Source organism: Pseudorca crassidens, chromosome 2 (genome assembly GCF_039906515.1).
Source record: "Pseudorca crassidens isolate mPseCra1 chromosome 2, mPseCra1.hap1, whole genome shotgun sequence".
NCBI lineage: Eukaryota > Metazoa > Chordata > Mammalia > Artiodactyla > Delphinidae > Pseudorca > Pseudorca crassidens.
This window is the reverse complement of record NC_090297.1, coordinates 48,011,039-48,025,335: the sequence shown is the minus strand read 5'-3', so window position 1 is coordinate 48,025,335 and position 14,297 is coordinate 48,011,039. Positions and strand designations below refer to the sequence as shown.

Here is a 14,297-nt window from a genome sequence, read left to right as displayed (position 1 = left end):
GTGGTGGTTGAAGCTATGGGAGAGATGGGCTGATTACAGAGCCCTAAGTAAATCTGTTAGTCAGGGTCCTGTAAGAAACACCCAGCCCGACTAGGTCAGATGAGGATACTTTAAGGCAGGAGCGACATACAAAGGTTAGGCAAGGTTAAGGTAGCAAACAGGAGCTGGTGAGGCACTGGAAACTAAAAACAGTGGGAAGCTGTTACCATCCTAGGATGAGATCTATTTACTGGAACCCAGGGAGGGCGAGATTGCGGACAAAGTCCCTTCCCTCGCCAAGTGAGATTGTAGAACAAGGATGGGAAGGAGGCTAGATGAAATACCCTGACCTCTCTCCTTCCACCCTCTGATCTCCCGTCTGTGCCTTCCTGGGTGGCATCCAGAGGGCAGGAAGCTCAGAGGACCTGGCAAGACCACAGGGGCCAGTCTCTGGGCACAAAGCAGGGCAGAGGAGGATATTTGTATTCTCCTTCTTACCTCGGAGAAGTGAAACCTAGGATGAGTTTTCCCCCAAAGATCTACAACTGATAACCAGTAGGGCTGAGATTGGAGACCAGGTTTAGTTCATGGAGCTTTCTGGAATAGCATTCTAGGTTTTCAGCTATTCAGGTTGCACACCTGCTTGACGTGTTCCCTGGAGATCACAGTCATCCCATTGTGTGCATACACCCTGCTGGGTGAGGTTTCTCAGAGTCCTTTCCTGTGCATCGTCTTATTGGATTCTCACGGCAACCCCTGAGCTGGACAGGGCAGGCTATCAACCCTGGCTGGCGTGCCTGACCCCTTCCCTGTGTATAAAATCCTCCAGCAAGATGCTGCCTCTGTGTAACTCCCTTAGGGACACCTGCATCAGTCACTCCATACAGTGCCCAGCACATGGCATTGCTTCGTAGAATCAGTATTAGTATTAGAGGTGATGGTCACAGTCATTTGCTGAGCTCTCCTTGCACGCTGCACCCCATGCTAGGTGCGGTATGTGCACGCTTCACTCTTAGGAAATAAGAAGTATTCTCATTTTAGAGTTCTCCTTCACTACTGAGTTTGGAAGCTGGTGGTCCCACCTTTTTTTCATCCATGCCTCCCCAAAGAGCCCTTCCAGAGGGTTATAATAGAAGCAGCCCTAACACTGGGATCCGAAAGGTCACTGTTTGAATTCCCTCTATATGTCTTCTTAGTTCCTTGAGGTTTGGGGTGTTCACTTGGCCCCCCGATCTTACGTTTGGTCATTTGTAAAATAAGGGAGATAATTTTTCCTTCCCAGGAATGTGGGATGGGCTGAATTATATGACGTGTAAGAGAACTCCTACCATTTGGTAGGTACCCAAGAAAACATCTGACTCCTTCATTTCCAGGGGGCCAGCAGTGACTTTGTAGGTCAGGTGGCTAATATTAGGCACAGAAACCCCAAAAGACACCTACCTCCATATCTTCCGATTCCCCAGCCAGCCCTGTCCCTTGGCCCTTTGTCAGTGCTACATAACAGCACTGAATCGTCTGTGGGGAGGTGAGCCCTTGCAGTGTGCTGTCTGGTGGCAGGCTTGCTTCGACTTCATGCAGGTTTTCAGGGCTTAACTCAGGGTCCTGTCTCTCAACATGCCTGATGAAACCGGAGTTTTATTTCCCCAAGGATCACACCATGTGGATCATCCTTCTCTCTTGCATTTGTCCTGGGAAGCTGTACATCAGCAGCCCCAAGCAGAAGTGCTCCTGAAACATGCACGCTGGCTCCTCCCATCCCTCTTTATCTGCAGCCACCTTCTGCCAGGGAGTTCTTTGATAGCCACCTGGTCAGCATCACTGTGTGCTGGGAATTAGCACAATTTGATGTTGTGGTAATTCTAAGAGCTGGGGGTTGTTAGGACCATCTTGGAGATGGGGACATTAAAGCTACTCTTCTTGGGGCTTCCCTGGTGGCGCAGTGGTTGAGAGTCCGCCTGCCAATGCAGGGGACACGGGTTCGTGCCCCGGTCCGGGAGGATCCCACATGCCGCGGAGCGGCTGGGCCCATGAGCCATGGCCGCTGAGCCTGCGTGTCCGGAGCCTGTGCTCCGCAACGGGAGAGGCCACAGCAGTGAGAGGCCCGCGTACCGCAAAAAAAAAAAAAAAAGCGCAAGTGTCTTTACTCTTAACTTGCATAATATCAACTTTGGCGAGGACTCTTGATAGCACATTCATGTAACAATAATTTCCTGAGTGTCTCCTGACCTTCAGGGACAGTCCAGGGACTGTCCTGGGTACGAGGAAGAGAGCCGTGAGCAGCGTAACATACCTACCTTTTGTGACACCTACCTTCTAATTGACTCATACACATATCTTCAGTTTACAAAAAATTTGGGGAAACAGATTTTTAAGAAGTGGAATGCACTTGGTAGGCACTTTCCTTGAAAGCTCAGGAATGATTGGAAAAATGGTAGAAGAACATACAAAACGTGTGGGTAAAAACGGCAAGCCTTAGACATATGACCATAACATTTTTCCAAACAAAATTGAGACATGCAGTCTGGCAATATATTTTCTTTTCTTTGTGATCTCTAAAATTAATTCATATGAAAACTTTTCCCAGAAGTATAAAATTAAAATCACATTTAGGAATGTATTCCACGACTCATCTTTATTTAAAAGGTTAAAACCATATCTAATACAAAACCCAGCAAAGATTTTAACAAGAGGACTATATTCTATTTATCCTGGGGTCTCGAATTCTGAACTGAGCATCTAGGCACAAAGTAGACACTCTATAAATCTTGGTTCGTCCAATGAATACATGTTCAAATATCTGTTTGTACAGTTTTCGAGCAGTGAGGACAAGTATTACCCTAAAACATCAAGAAAATGCAAGCCCGTCGGGGAAGGCAGCATGGAAGCGGGGAGGGAATGGAGTGTGCATGATTGGTGGCTTCGGTTCATGATGTCTGACATGGCTTTGCTTTGGGACCGGAGGGAATTTTCAAATGAAAACACTAAAGTAAAAAGCACATCCTTCCTTTCAACAGGGCGTTGTTGCTGGCGCTCGTTCCAAAGGAGAACACAAACAGAAAATCTTTTTAACCATCTCCTTTGGAGGAATCAAAATCTTTGATGAGAAGACAGGGGTAAGTAAAAGAATAACATGGCATGGTGAAGTTGAATCCACTGACAGATGTGTCCTTAAAAGCCTCTACTCTCTGGGCAGGGATATCAAACGAGCATAAAAACAGATAAAGCAACTGACAAACTTGATCAACTGTGATTGTCCGTCAGAGGTAGGCTCTTTCCTGACCTGGCCACAGTGTGACTGCACCAACACAGTGTGACTGTGTTTCTTGCAGTGTAATTGGGATAAAAGTGTCACACAGTCCTGGTAATGCAATAGGGAGATTGATGTGCTTTGAAGAGCGGTGGCTAATGTGACAGTTTAAGTTAAATTTCTTTGTGTGCCGGCAGCTTTAATGACATGCATCCTAGAGGGAGACGCACGGGGGTCAGTTGACTTGGTCAAAGCGTCCAGACTCTCTTGAGTTGAACCCGTGGCACCTCGCAATTGCTGTCGTCAAAAAGAATAAATGGAGTTTTCAATCTTGAAAAATCTCTATCACTGCATGATCGGGAAATGTAAGGACTGATCTGTTTGTTAAACCCACTGAAGTAGTGGTTTGTATTTTCACCAACCTCCGGGCAGCAGTTAGCTCCCAGCTTCATCCCCAGGACTTGCCTTGCATTGTTGGCCTTGTTCATTGATGGTAAGGGAAAAACAGAAAAGCGTTCTGTTCTTTGATCTGTTTTGTCCAGAGAGCAAGAGTCAAGTGGACATGTTTTCCTTTTATTCATTCAATGCTTTATATAGCTTCTAACACACCTCCGCCTATGCCACCTCCTTTGAACTTCACGGGTAATTTGTCAAGCACTGTATAAACAATACTCAACCAGCCAAGTTACCTAACCTTGTCATTTTGCATTATAATTTTCTCGCCTTTGTTTTGACTCATATTAGGATAGCAGTGGGTAGTAGGATGATAATTTAACAGTAAAGAATGGATTTTCTTGAAGAAAAGTTATTCCTGAATAATAATAGCACAGACATTTGTACACCCATGTCCATAGAAGCATTATTCATAACGGCCAAAAGGTAGAAGCAACCCAACTGTCCATCTATGGATGAATGGATAGACAAAATATGGTGTGTGTGTGTGTGTGTGTAATGGAATATTATTAAGCAGTAAAAAGGAAGTTCTGACCTATGCTACAACATGGAAGACGTTATGCAAAGTAAAAACAGCCAGTCACACATAGACAAATTCAGTAGGATTCCACTTAATGAGGTATCTAGAGGAGTCAAATTCACAGAGACAGAAAGTAGAATGGTGGTTGACTGGGCCTGGGGGGAGGGGTGATAAAGAGTTAGTGTTTAATGAGTACAGAGTTAAAAGTCTGGGGAGAGGGAAACAGTGCTGTTGATGGATGGCTGTGATGGCTGGTCAACAATATGAGTGTACTTTATGCCACTAAAAATGGTTATAATGGTAAATTTTATGTTATGTATGTATTACCACAATAAGAAAATCTAGTAGTAATAATGACCATTTGTTGAGTACGTACTAGGAACATATTAGTCACTTTGCATACATTATTCAGTTTTGTCCTCACAAGGGTCCTATGAGAGAGTAATAATCACAGGTACTGCGTCAAGCACATAGTATGTTCCAGTCATTGTTGTACACCCTTTAGAAGTACCAATCCATTTAATCCTTACAACTGCCCTGTGAGTAGATAGTGTTGTCGTCTCCATTTTATAGCTGAAGATATTAAGGAGAGAAAAGTAACTTGCTGGAAGTAGGTGGTGGTGGAGACAGGATTACAGCCTAGGTTGTCTGGCTTATGAGTCCAACCACAATGTCTTCTCTCTCAGGGTAAGTGACTTTCTCATGTTCATCCAGCATGTAGGAGGCAGAGCTGGGATTTAGCCTCCAGTTGACCTGAATCAAAAATCAAAGCAATTGACCTGTATGTTATAGGAAAGGGAGACCTACCTGGGGATGCCGTGGTAAAGGGAGTTTAAGATGTGGGCACAAGCATCGGTAGTCAAGGAGCTTGAAGGCAGCAAGATTAAGAGCCTAATGTAAGCCTCTTCTGCTTTAATAAAATTATGGTTTCTAAAATTAGGGAAGATTTTCCTTTTCCTGGGCAGACTATCGTTTGGAGACCTGTGCTCAGTTCTGAACCTCACATTTTAGAAAAGATATAATCGAATCAAAGTATATCCTGTTGAGGGGACCAGGGCAGTTGGGGGACTGAATACTATGCTGGGCCAACACTTCTGAACACAGACGTGGCCACGTGGGATGCTGGGTAACACACAGGAGGCAGAGAGCTTTGGGCTTGTAGAAACTTGGAGGATATCATTGACCCCTTAGCATCCTTCATGGTAGGGATCCAAGGAGCGTGGATCAAGCCTATCTGAGAGATGCTTTCACAAGGATCTATATGCCCAATATAAGTCATGATCTCTAGTCTCTTCCCAAGTCCATGCCTGCCCATCACATGACACTGGCATCACCAAAGGGACTGGAGTAAACCAGAGTATCAGATATTTTCTTTTGTCTAGGGCCATGTGTTTGGCTTTGCTATTCCATCTTGTACCCTACCATCAAATAGTTCTCATCACCAAACTTTAACTAATGAGAAGAGGTAGTTTATATTCTTTACCTTTCTCTAAATCCTCACGCAAGGATGGCTAACCTGGCCCCAAAGAAAGGTACCACCAAACCTTATAATGTGATTTTTTTTTGATTCTTTATCTGGACACAAAGAGAACAGCAGTAAAGTCATTATTTCAGCTCAAAGCCATTTGGCTTTGTTGAAAAAAAATGTCATCTCCTAGTGGAGAATCGGGGTGAAGGCAGAGTTAAATGTTTTCTGTCTGGCTTCGTCTGCTCCAGTTCTGTTTGATTAACCTTAGGCCCTGTATCATTGGGCTTCTGCTACCCTAGCTTGTTAATTTGTCTCAACACAAGCCTGGGGAAAAGTGGTGGAGAGAATCGAACATTTAAGCCTGAACTAGAGAGGATGGTGGGAGCAAGGCCCTCCATATTAATAGCGTTCATCTCTCCAAAATGTTGTCTAGTAGAAAAAGCAGCTGACTTGTTCTGTGTGACTCAAGGGACAGAACCGAGAGCAGGTGATAGAAGTTTCTAGGAAGCAGTTTCAGTTTATGAGGAAGAAGAATTTCCTGCGAGTCAGAGCTGTTCAGCATGTAGATGGACCACCTTCTGTGCAAGGGAGTTCACCAGCCCTAGGAGGATTCAAGCAACAGTCATGTTATGGGGATATTTTGGAAGGAAGTCAAGTAGAAGGTGAGATGTTGACCAAAGTCACATCTTTGGGGCATCACCAGAGTTGATTCCCCAGACTAGTTTAATAGTCTGTTTCTCCCTTAAAGTCAACCCTATCGATGTGATTTATCTTCAGATAAATGGAGGTTTTTCAAAACCTCCATTGGAGATTATGAGCAGGAACAGTTTACTGAACCTTTGTCGTTGCACAGCAGGGGACCGGCTGAATTATGCGGGATAAGAGTCTAAGTGAAGTGTTTTGTCCTACATATCAAAGAAATGGAAAACGAGATTTTTGTCATTTGGAATGACAAATTTTAGTTGTTTATCATGTCTAAAGTATTCCTGCTCAAGCTTGGCTGCACTATTTTTTTCAAAACCGAGAAAAGAAACATTAGCAGAACGTGACAATAGCTACAATTTTAAAAATCCAAAAGCTGTCAGAAGCGTTTTGATCCCAATTAAAGAGACCCTTTGCAGCAATTTACACCTTGTCTTGAATTTCAAAGGGTTCTTGATCCCAAACCTTATGTGAGTAAATTTTATTAGTAGTATGTTGCAGGAAATAAATCAATAACAAAAGCTGTTCATACGTTCAGATATCTAGGTATTGCTAATATGTCAAAAGGATCAGTGAGAATGCAGAATATGTCATAAATGAACTCACTGTTACTAGTAATAGTAGGAGTGGTAGCAGTAGCAGTAGGAGTAGAAATGGTTTCATGTCAGTATGTTACTAGCTCCTCAAATCAGACCAGTGGACACCAAGGCAGGAGTGATGACATCTTCATTTCACAAATAAGGAAACTGAGATTCTGGGAGTGTTCCTGACTTGGCTGGAGACTCAGATCAGACCTTCCAACCCCAAATCCTATGTCTTTCCAGGGAAACTCACTAGCTTTCTTCTCTCCCCACTTATAATTTTATTACATAGAATTATTATAATTTGTGCCATTAAAAAGTCATAAATATTGGGACTTCCCTGGTGGCTCAGTGGTTAAGAATCTGCCTGCCAATGCAGGGGACACAGGTTTGAGCCCTGGTCCGGGAATATCACACATGCCGCGGAGCAGCTAAGACTGTGCACCACAACTACTGAGCCTGTGCTCTAGAGCCCATGAGCCACAACTACTGAGCCCGCATGCCGCTACTACTGAAGCCACGCGCCTAGAGCCCGTGCTCCGCAACAAAGAGAAGCCACTGCAGTGAGAAGCCCACACACCGCAACAAAGAGTAGCCCCCGCTCACCGCAACTAGAGAAAGCCTGTGCGCGGCAACAAAGACCCAACACAGCCAAAAATAAATACATAAATAAATAAATGTTTAAAAATCATAAATATTACAGGAGCCTAAAGATGAGTCTGTTTCTCAGGATAGAGGGCAGTGGTCTGTATCATCTCTTCCAGATAATGAAACATCTTGTTGCCACAATCACAGATGGATTTTGCTTGTTCATTTAGTTTAGCCAGCACTGATTGGCACTATTATTTGCACCATTCTAAGTACATTATAGCAATTCTATGAAGTAAATGCTATTATCATCACCATTTTACAGACGAGAAAACTGAGGTCCAAATAATTAATTACACAGCTCTCAAGTGGCAGAGCTGAGATTCAAACCCAGGTAGTCTCGTCCAGAGTACTTAATGCTAGTAATATATCACACCTTTCTTAGTGTGTTTGGGCTGCTATAACAAAAATACTGTAAACTAGGTGGCTTATAAGCAGCAAATGTTTATTTCACAGTCCTAGAGGCTGGAAAGTCCAGGATCATAGCCCCAGGATTTGGTGTCTGGTGAGTGCCCACTTCCTCATAGATGGTGCCTTTTTCTGTGTCCTCTTATGATGCAAGGGGGAGAGGGGGAGGATGCTTACTAGGACCTCTTTTATAAGGGTACTAATCCCATGTATAAGGGCTCCACCCTCATGACCTAATAAGCTCTCAAAGGCCCCACCTCCTAATACCATCACCTTGAGGGTTAGAATTTCAGCATATGAAATTTGAGGGGATATAAACATTTCAGACCATAGCAATATCAAAGTTTATAAACGATTTCCTTTTATATGTCTTAGAGCAGATTGAGTATTATCCCTGTCTTACTGTCACCATTATTCACTTTCATTTTAATGAGCTTTCCTGAGTGAAGATAAAAGGGGTGGAGTTACAACTGGGACTGTCTCGTGGATAGAATGTTGGCAGTGTAACCAGTACCTGGTCAGGCAAGAGCATATCGGATGCCTGTTTTACGCCACACGATTATCTGTTTCCTGAGGATTCAAAGATGAAGAAGATGTGTCCTTGCCCCTGAGGTGTTCACAGTCTGGTGGCGAAACCAGTCTCACAAAATGAACTAACAGCTGCTGAGACACAGGTGTGAATGGAGTTGTCGGTACTCAGGGGATGGAGACCGAGCTTTGCCTGAAATAGTCAGGGGTTTTCACAGAAAAGGGCACACTGACTTGGCAGTGGAGGAGTGAGTTGGAGAGGACCAGGTAAACGAAACGAGTCAGGGAAGAGAAAAACGTATTTCTAAATGCACAAATGTCTAAAGGAGAAAGATATGTGTGTGTGTTCATTTTTCCCTTCAGGAAATATTTATTGAACACGTCTGTCAACACACATATGAACAAGGCTGTATCTTTGTGTTCATCACTGTTATCTATCTGGTTAGCACATGATGTCCACATAGTAGGTGCTCAGTAGTACTTACTGCACAGAAAATAAAATGACTTAGTGATTACGACTCAGCAAATGTACACAGAAAAACTAGGGCATAGCAGGGGAGAGGTGGAGAGCGGCCCAGGATTGAATATTGTCCCTCATAATAGAGGGGTAATGATGTTTTAACTGTAATGGCTGCACTTACATTTCACGGCTGATTTAATAATTTATTCTTCAGTGAAAACCAGATATCACCTTATTCGTGTCTCTTCAAAAACAGGACTGTTCTTCCTTTATTTCTAACTAGATATTTTGAGTGGACTTGGGGAGAGCAGCTGAGGTGGAGCAAAGGAAACTGGTCCTAGGGAGGGAGACAGGTAGGAAGATGAAGGCGTTGCAGAGCAGGATGCTGGGACCTGGGACACCCCTGTCATCCTGAGAGCCATTGAAACAGTACATAGGACTCTCACAAGATGACTAGCCTATAAGCAGGACCGTCTATAGCAGGCTTTTGTGGATTCTGTCTCATTGGACACCCAACAATTCTTGGAGGTTTTATGACCCCTTTTTACAGACGAGTCATCTAAGGTACAAGTAGGGGGAGTGGCTTGCCCGAGGCTACTATGAGTAGCAAGAATTGAATTCAAATTCACATTTATAACTCCTAAGCTTGTTTTGTTTCTTTTCCTCCAGAGATTCTCCACTTGACTGGTTCTATCCCCAGAAGGGGTTGCTTTGGAACTTTACGTAGGCATTTTGGGTGGTCACGACTTTTGGGGAAGGGGGTGGTGATGCAGGAATTTACTAGGGGCAAGGACGCTAGCCACTCTGCAATGTACAGGACATTCACTCACAACACAAATGTTTCCTGTGCCATGTGACTTTAAATGTCTTATCACACATTCATGTAGATGAAAAACCTGTTTATAATTACCTGAATCTAGAACCTAACTCTACTTGATCTATAAAAAAAAGTGATTTTGTACAATATTCATAGTAGTGAGTTTTCCAGAAATGCAGCTAAACAGAGAGAAAGATGTGCTTTGTTCTGTTGAAACCTCATCAAGAGTTGGTCATCACTTTGGAAAACCCCTCCCCCATGAGGCTTTTCATATTTGAGTCACCAGCAGGGCACTACTCCATCAGTTTCAGGTATAGCTGTGTTCACCATAACTGGACTTATATGACGCATCTTTAAAAATGTCAAATATAAAGGGAAGAGTTGAATGATCTCTTAAAACTGAATTTATTCACTATAAGAAAAGCACAGACATAAGACAGTGTCATTATGTTCTTCTATTGTAGTTGTAACTAAGCCTTTATATGTTAAAATTCATACTCTTTTTAATTAGAAATCATCTTCTTTTATTTCTCCTTTATAAGTAGGATATTTTGACTTGCTTAAACTTCATGTGTACAGGTAGATTATATAATCATTTCCAGATAATAAAAGAATTACAAAATATTGGTTTATAAGAAGGAGGTGTTGGGTCAGATAAGGTTAAGAATCCCTGTCTAGACCATGCTGCCATTTTCATTGGTTCATTCATTCATTCATTCCACAAATGCTTATTGAGTGAAAGGGATATTCTACGTGATGGATAGGGATGAACTAGCCTGAAACCTTTTTTTCAAGGAACCTACAACCTAGGAGGCAAGACCTATGTATATAACTAAAAACTCAAAGCAAGAATAACAATATGATAAGAGAAAAATATAAAATTATCATGAGAGTTCAAAAGAAGAAATGGGGCTTCCCTGGTGGCGCAGTGGTTGAGAGTCTGCCTGCCCATGCAGGGGACACGGGTTCGTACCCCAGTCTGGGAGGATGCCACATGCCGTGGAGTGGCTGGGCCCATGAGCCATGGCCGCTGAGCCTGCGTGTCCGGAGCCTGTGTTCCGCAACGGGAGAGGCCGTGACAGTGAGTGGCCCGCGTACCGCAAAAAAAAAAAAAAAAAAAAAAAAAAAGTTAAAAAAAAAAAGAAGAAGAAATGATTTCTTCCATCTGAAAAGAAATATGGAATGATTTAGGAACAAAGGGCTGAACTTTGAAGGATGGGCAGGGTTTCAAGTGAGAGATACAAGAGGACCAGTATCCAGGTGAAGGGAATTATGGGGAGTGTTTACTAAGGCCCTAAAGTGAGAAAGTCATGAAGAAGGGCAGGTGTGGAGAAGAGTTGAGATGTCTGGATATTCTGGATTGGAGGATGTGTGATTGCTATCAGTGAGAGAAAACTGAGAGGGCTGGCAGGGCCCTATTGCGAGGCCTGGAATGTACGACTAACGAGTTTTGGTTGAATCATGTCCATTACAGCCTGAGTTATTATTCATTGTACTCTGTGGCCCTGAAGCTGCACTAGCTATACAGAGAGGTAGGTACAGTGACTCTAAGGCCACCCTCGACCCATCAGATGTCTTTGCGCAAATCAGGGAAAAGTCCCTTTCTTTAAGGCTCATTGCCCGGGATGACTTTTGCTGGGAAACGGTTGCAATAAGTATACATGTTTTTGATGACTATACGATGACTACCTCCCCGTAGATCTATGCAGTGTACCCCCTGGCCAGCTGTACGTAGCAGACCTGGGAGTATCATTTCGTGCATGAGCGGAACGCCGGGGGTACCATCTTGCCAGTTCCTGTACCGACCATTCACTGCCCAGCTTGCAGGACTAGCAAAAGGAGACCCCTCCACTCTGTATATCCCCGTAGATCTATGCAGTGTACCCCCAGGCCAGCTGTACGTAGCAGACCTGGGAGTATCATTTCGTGCATGAGCAGAATGCCGGGGGTACCATCTTGCCAGTTCCTGTACCGACCATTCATTGCCCAGCTTGCAGGACTAGCAAAAGGAGACCCCTCCACTCTGTATATCCCTTTGCCCTTCTTCACTCAGTGAACACCTCAAGGTCCAGTAATGTCAACAACACTAGCAACAGCAACACAGCGCGACAATGACCACTTATCAAGCCCTTTCTCAAGCCAGGTGCTTTAGTAAACTAAGTGCTTTATGCATTTCATCCTCTGAGCAATATTCATGTTGGGTCTGTCTGAATCCACAGCCCACACTCCTCACTGGTATGGTACTGGCACCAGAGAGTGGGCATGGTGGAAGGAGCTGCCTTGGATCCGGTCCTAGCCCGCTGTAAAGCAATTTTTATGAATGACTTTGTATCTCTTTTACTCATCTGTAAGATGGGGATAATCAAAGTACCTATGTTTTAGGATTAGTGCAAGATTAAATGAGGATTTAATTTAATCCCCTAAGACTTAGAATAGTGCCTAGTATAAGAAAAAGCTCTAGGTGTTAATATTATAATATTAGCTCTATTATCCCCTCTCTGATATGGACTTTCTTATGTCCTCCCTTCAGAATTAAGAAATCCTTTCATATTCCTCCTACAGCATCCTCTGTTCACCTTTATCACAGCACACGGTTGTCTGTATCAGAATGAGTTGACCCATGCTTCCATCAGACTACAGGTTCCATGAGGCCCCTAGTCTCATCCATTGCTGTATCTGCAGGGTTTCGCACAGGTCCTGGTATGTGACAGAGATGCTAATGGCACACTGAAGGAAGGGAGGAAAGTCAGTCAGGGAGAGACGGAACAAAAGCGAGGGAAGGATGGAACAGGAAGTAACGAATAAGTAAACTTATAATGAAATGCTCATTGTCTGGGCTAGATATTGGAGCCCAAGACGCTACGTATCAAAGATGCAAGTTTTGCCATGCAGGCAGTGAGCATGGAAAGAATAATATATGTGATTCAGAGTACCCTGGTCCTAGGATGTCAGGGGTGGAAGGTCCCTTAGGTATTGACTAACCCACTCATTTACAAGTGAAGAAACTCAGAAGCCAAAGAGAAGAGGCGGCTCCTGAAGGACTTCCCTAGTGGCACAGCGGTGAAGACTCCGCACTCCCAATTCAGGGGAACTGGGTTCAATCCCTGCTTAGGGAACGAGATCCCACATGCATGGTGCGACTAAGACCTGGCGCAGCCAAATAAATAAATAAATAAATGTTAAGGGGAAAAAAAAGTAAGTGGCTCCTGAGACCTCCTAGCACATTGTATGCAAAACACCGAGGCTTGAACATCGACTCTGTGTCACTCTCTAATGCCCACAGAACAGGAAGTGGGAAGCATCCTCTTCCCTTCCTCCTCTTCCTTACTTTGCCTTCCTTCCTCATTACCTTTTTCTCTTCCTCTCTCTACCATCTCCATATTCTTTGCTCATTTGCTTCAACATTCAGGCTCCCAAAGCCCGACAGCTGCCCCAGGTCCATTTTCATATCAAAGAGACTGAACATCTGAGGGGAAAAATTGGGCCTCTGTATGTTTAGTGTCTTGTTGGGTGATATTGGATTTTAATTTATCACCATAAAAAAATCAATTTATAGCTCAAATCCAACATAGTTTTTAGAAATTGGCCCTGTCCAGAAGCTGCCTCTGTTAGATAATTTAGACGGGGGATAATTCATGACGGGGGAAAAAAATGGATATTCGTATTACCCTGGAAAGTGAGACCACGAATGTTTTCAAGCAGATTTGATAAACTCAGAAATGTACTGTCTTTCCCTTAATGAATCATTTTATCAATTTTGGTCTTTCAGGAGGGAAAGAGGTACTGTTTGCTGGGCTAGCTGCTTTTACATGCTTGATCTCATTTAATTCAATCCCCTAAGAACTCAGCTAAGAAAGTACTATTTGTCCTGTTAAACAGATGAGGAAACTGAGACACAGAGAGGTTAAGGGAATTGCACAAGGCTGAATACCCAGCAAATTGCAGAGCCGGGCACTGGCTCCGACATGGCAGAGTAATAAGGCCTGTGCTCTTTTCAGTTCCCAGTGTGGTCTCTCTCCTTTTCAAGGGCCTACTTAGGGCCTCTGGAAAGCACGTGACCGTGCGTTTATTCTCCAGGGGAGAAATCTAACTGCTCTGAGGGTTTTTGTCGTGCAGACCAGCCCTGTGACTAAAGGTTTATCAGCTACTCTTGGGGCCTCTGAAGGGTGTGTGAGCTGCTGCTCAAGGTGGCAGTGCCTGGATGTGCAGTGTGACCTCGGGGATGGATCCTCTGCCTATTCTCTGGGACTCTCTCCTCATCTGAACCCTGGGGTCATTCCTCAGCCTCTTTCTTAAAGGTCCAGATAGTGAGCATAGTGGGCTTTACGGTCTCCCGTAACCGTTTACTTTGGCCACTGTTATGTGACGGCCCCCGCAGACAATATGTAGACAAAGGAGCTTGGTGTCTGCTGGCTCTGGTCTGGGTGATTACCGAGGAGTCTTCTAATCTGCTCATTCTGACCCCATGACGAGCTCTGTAGGAGTG

General features: G+C 43.9%; 1 protein-coding gene across 2 annotated transcripts in view; it reads left to right on the top strand.

Moving 5' to 3' along the window:
* DAB1 (DAB adaptor protein 1) overlaps positions 1-14,297 on the top strand; it is a 1,170,471-nt gene that overhangs the window by 1,029,910 nt on the left and 126,264 nt on the right. For both annotated transcript variants that reach the window (XM_067726314.1, XM_067726315.1), the window contains exon 6: positions 2,994-3,092. In XM_067726314.1, coding sequence (XP_067582415.1) covers positions 2,994-3,092 — 99 coding nt within the window. The remainder of the gene's footprint in view (positions 1-2,993; positions 3,093-14,297) is intronic.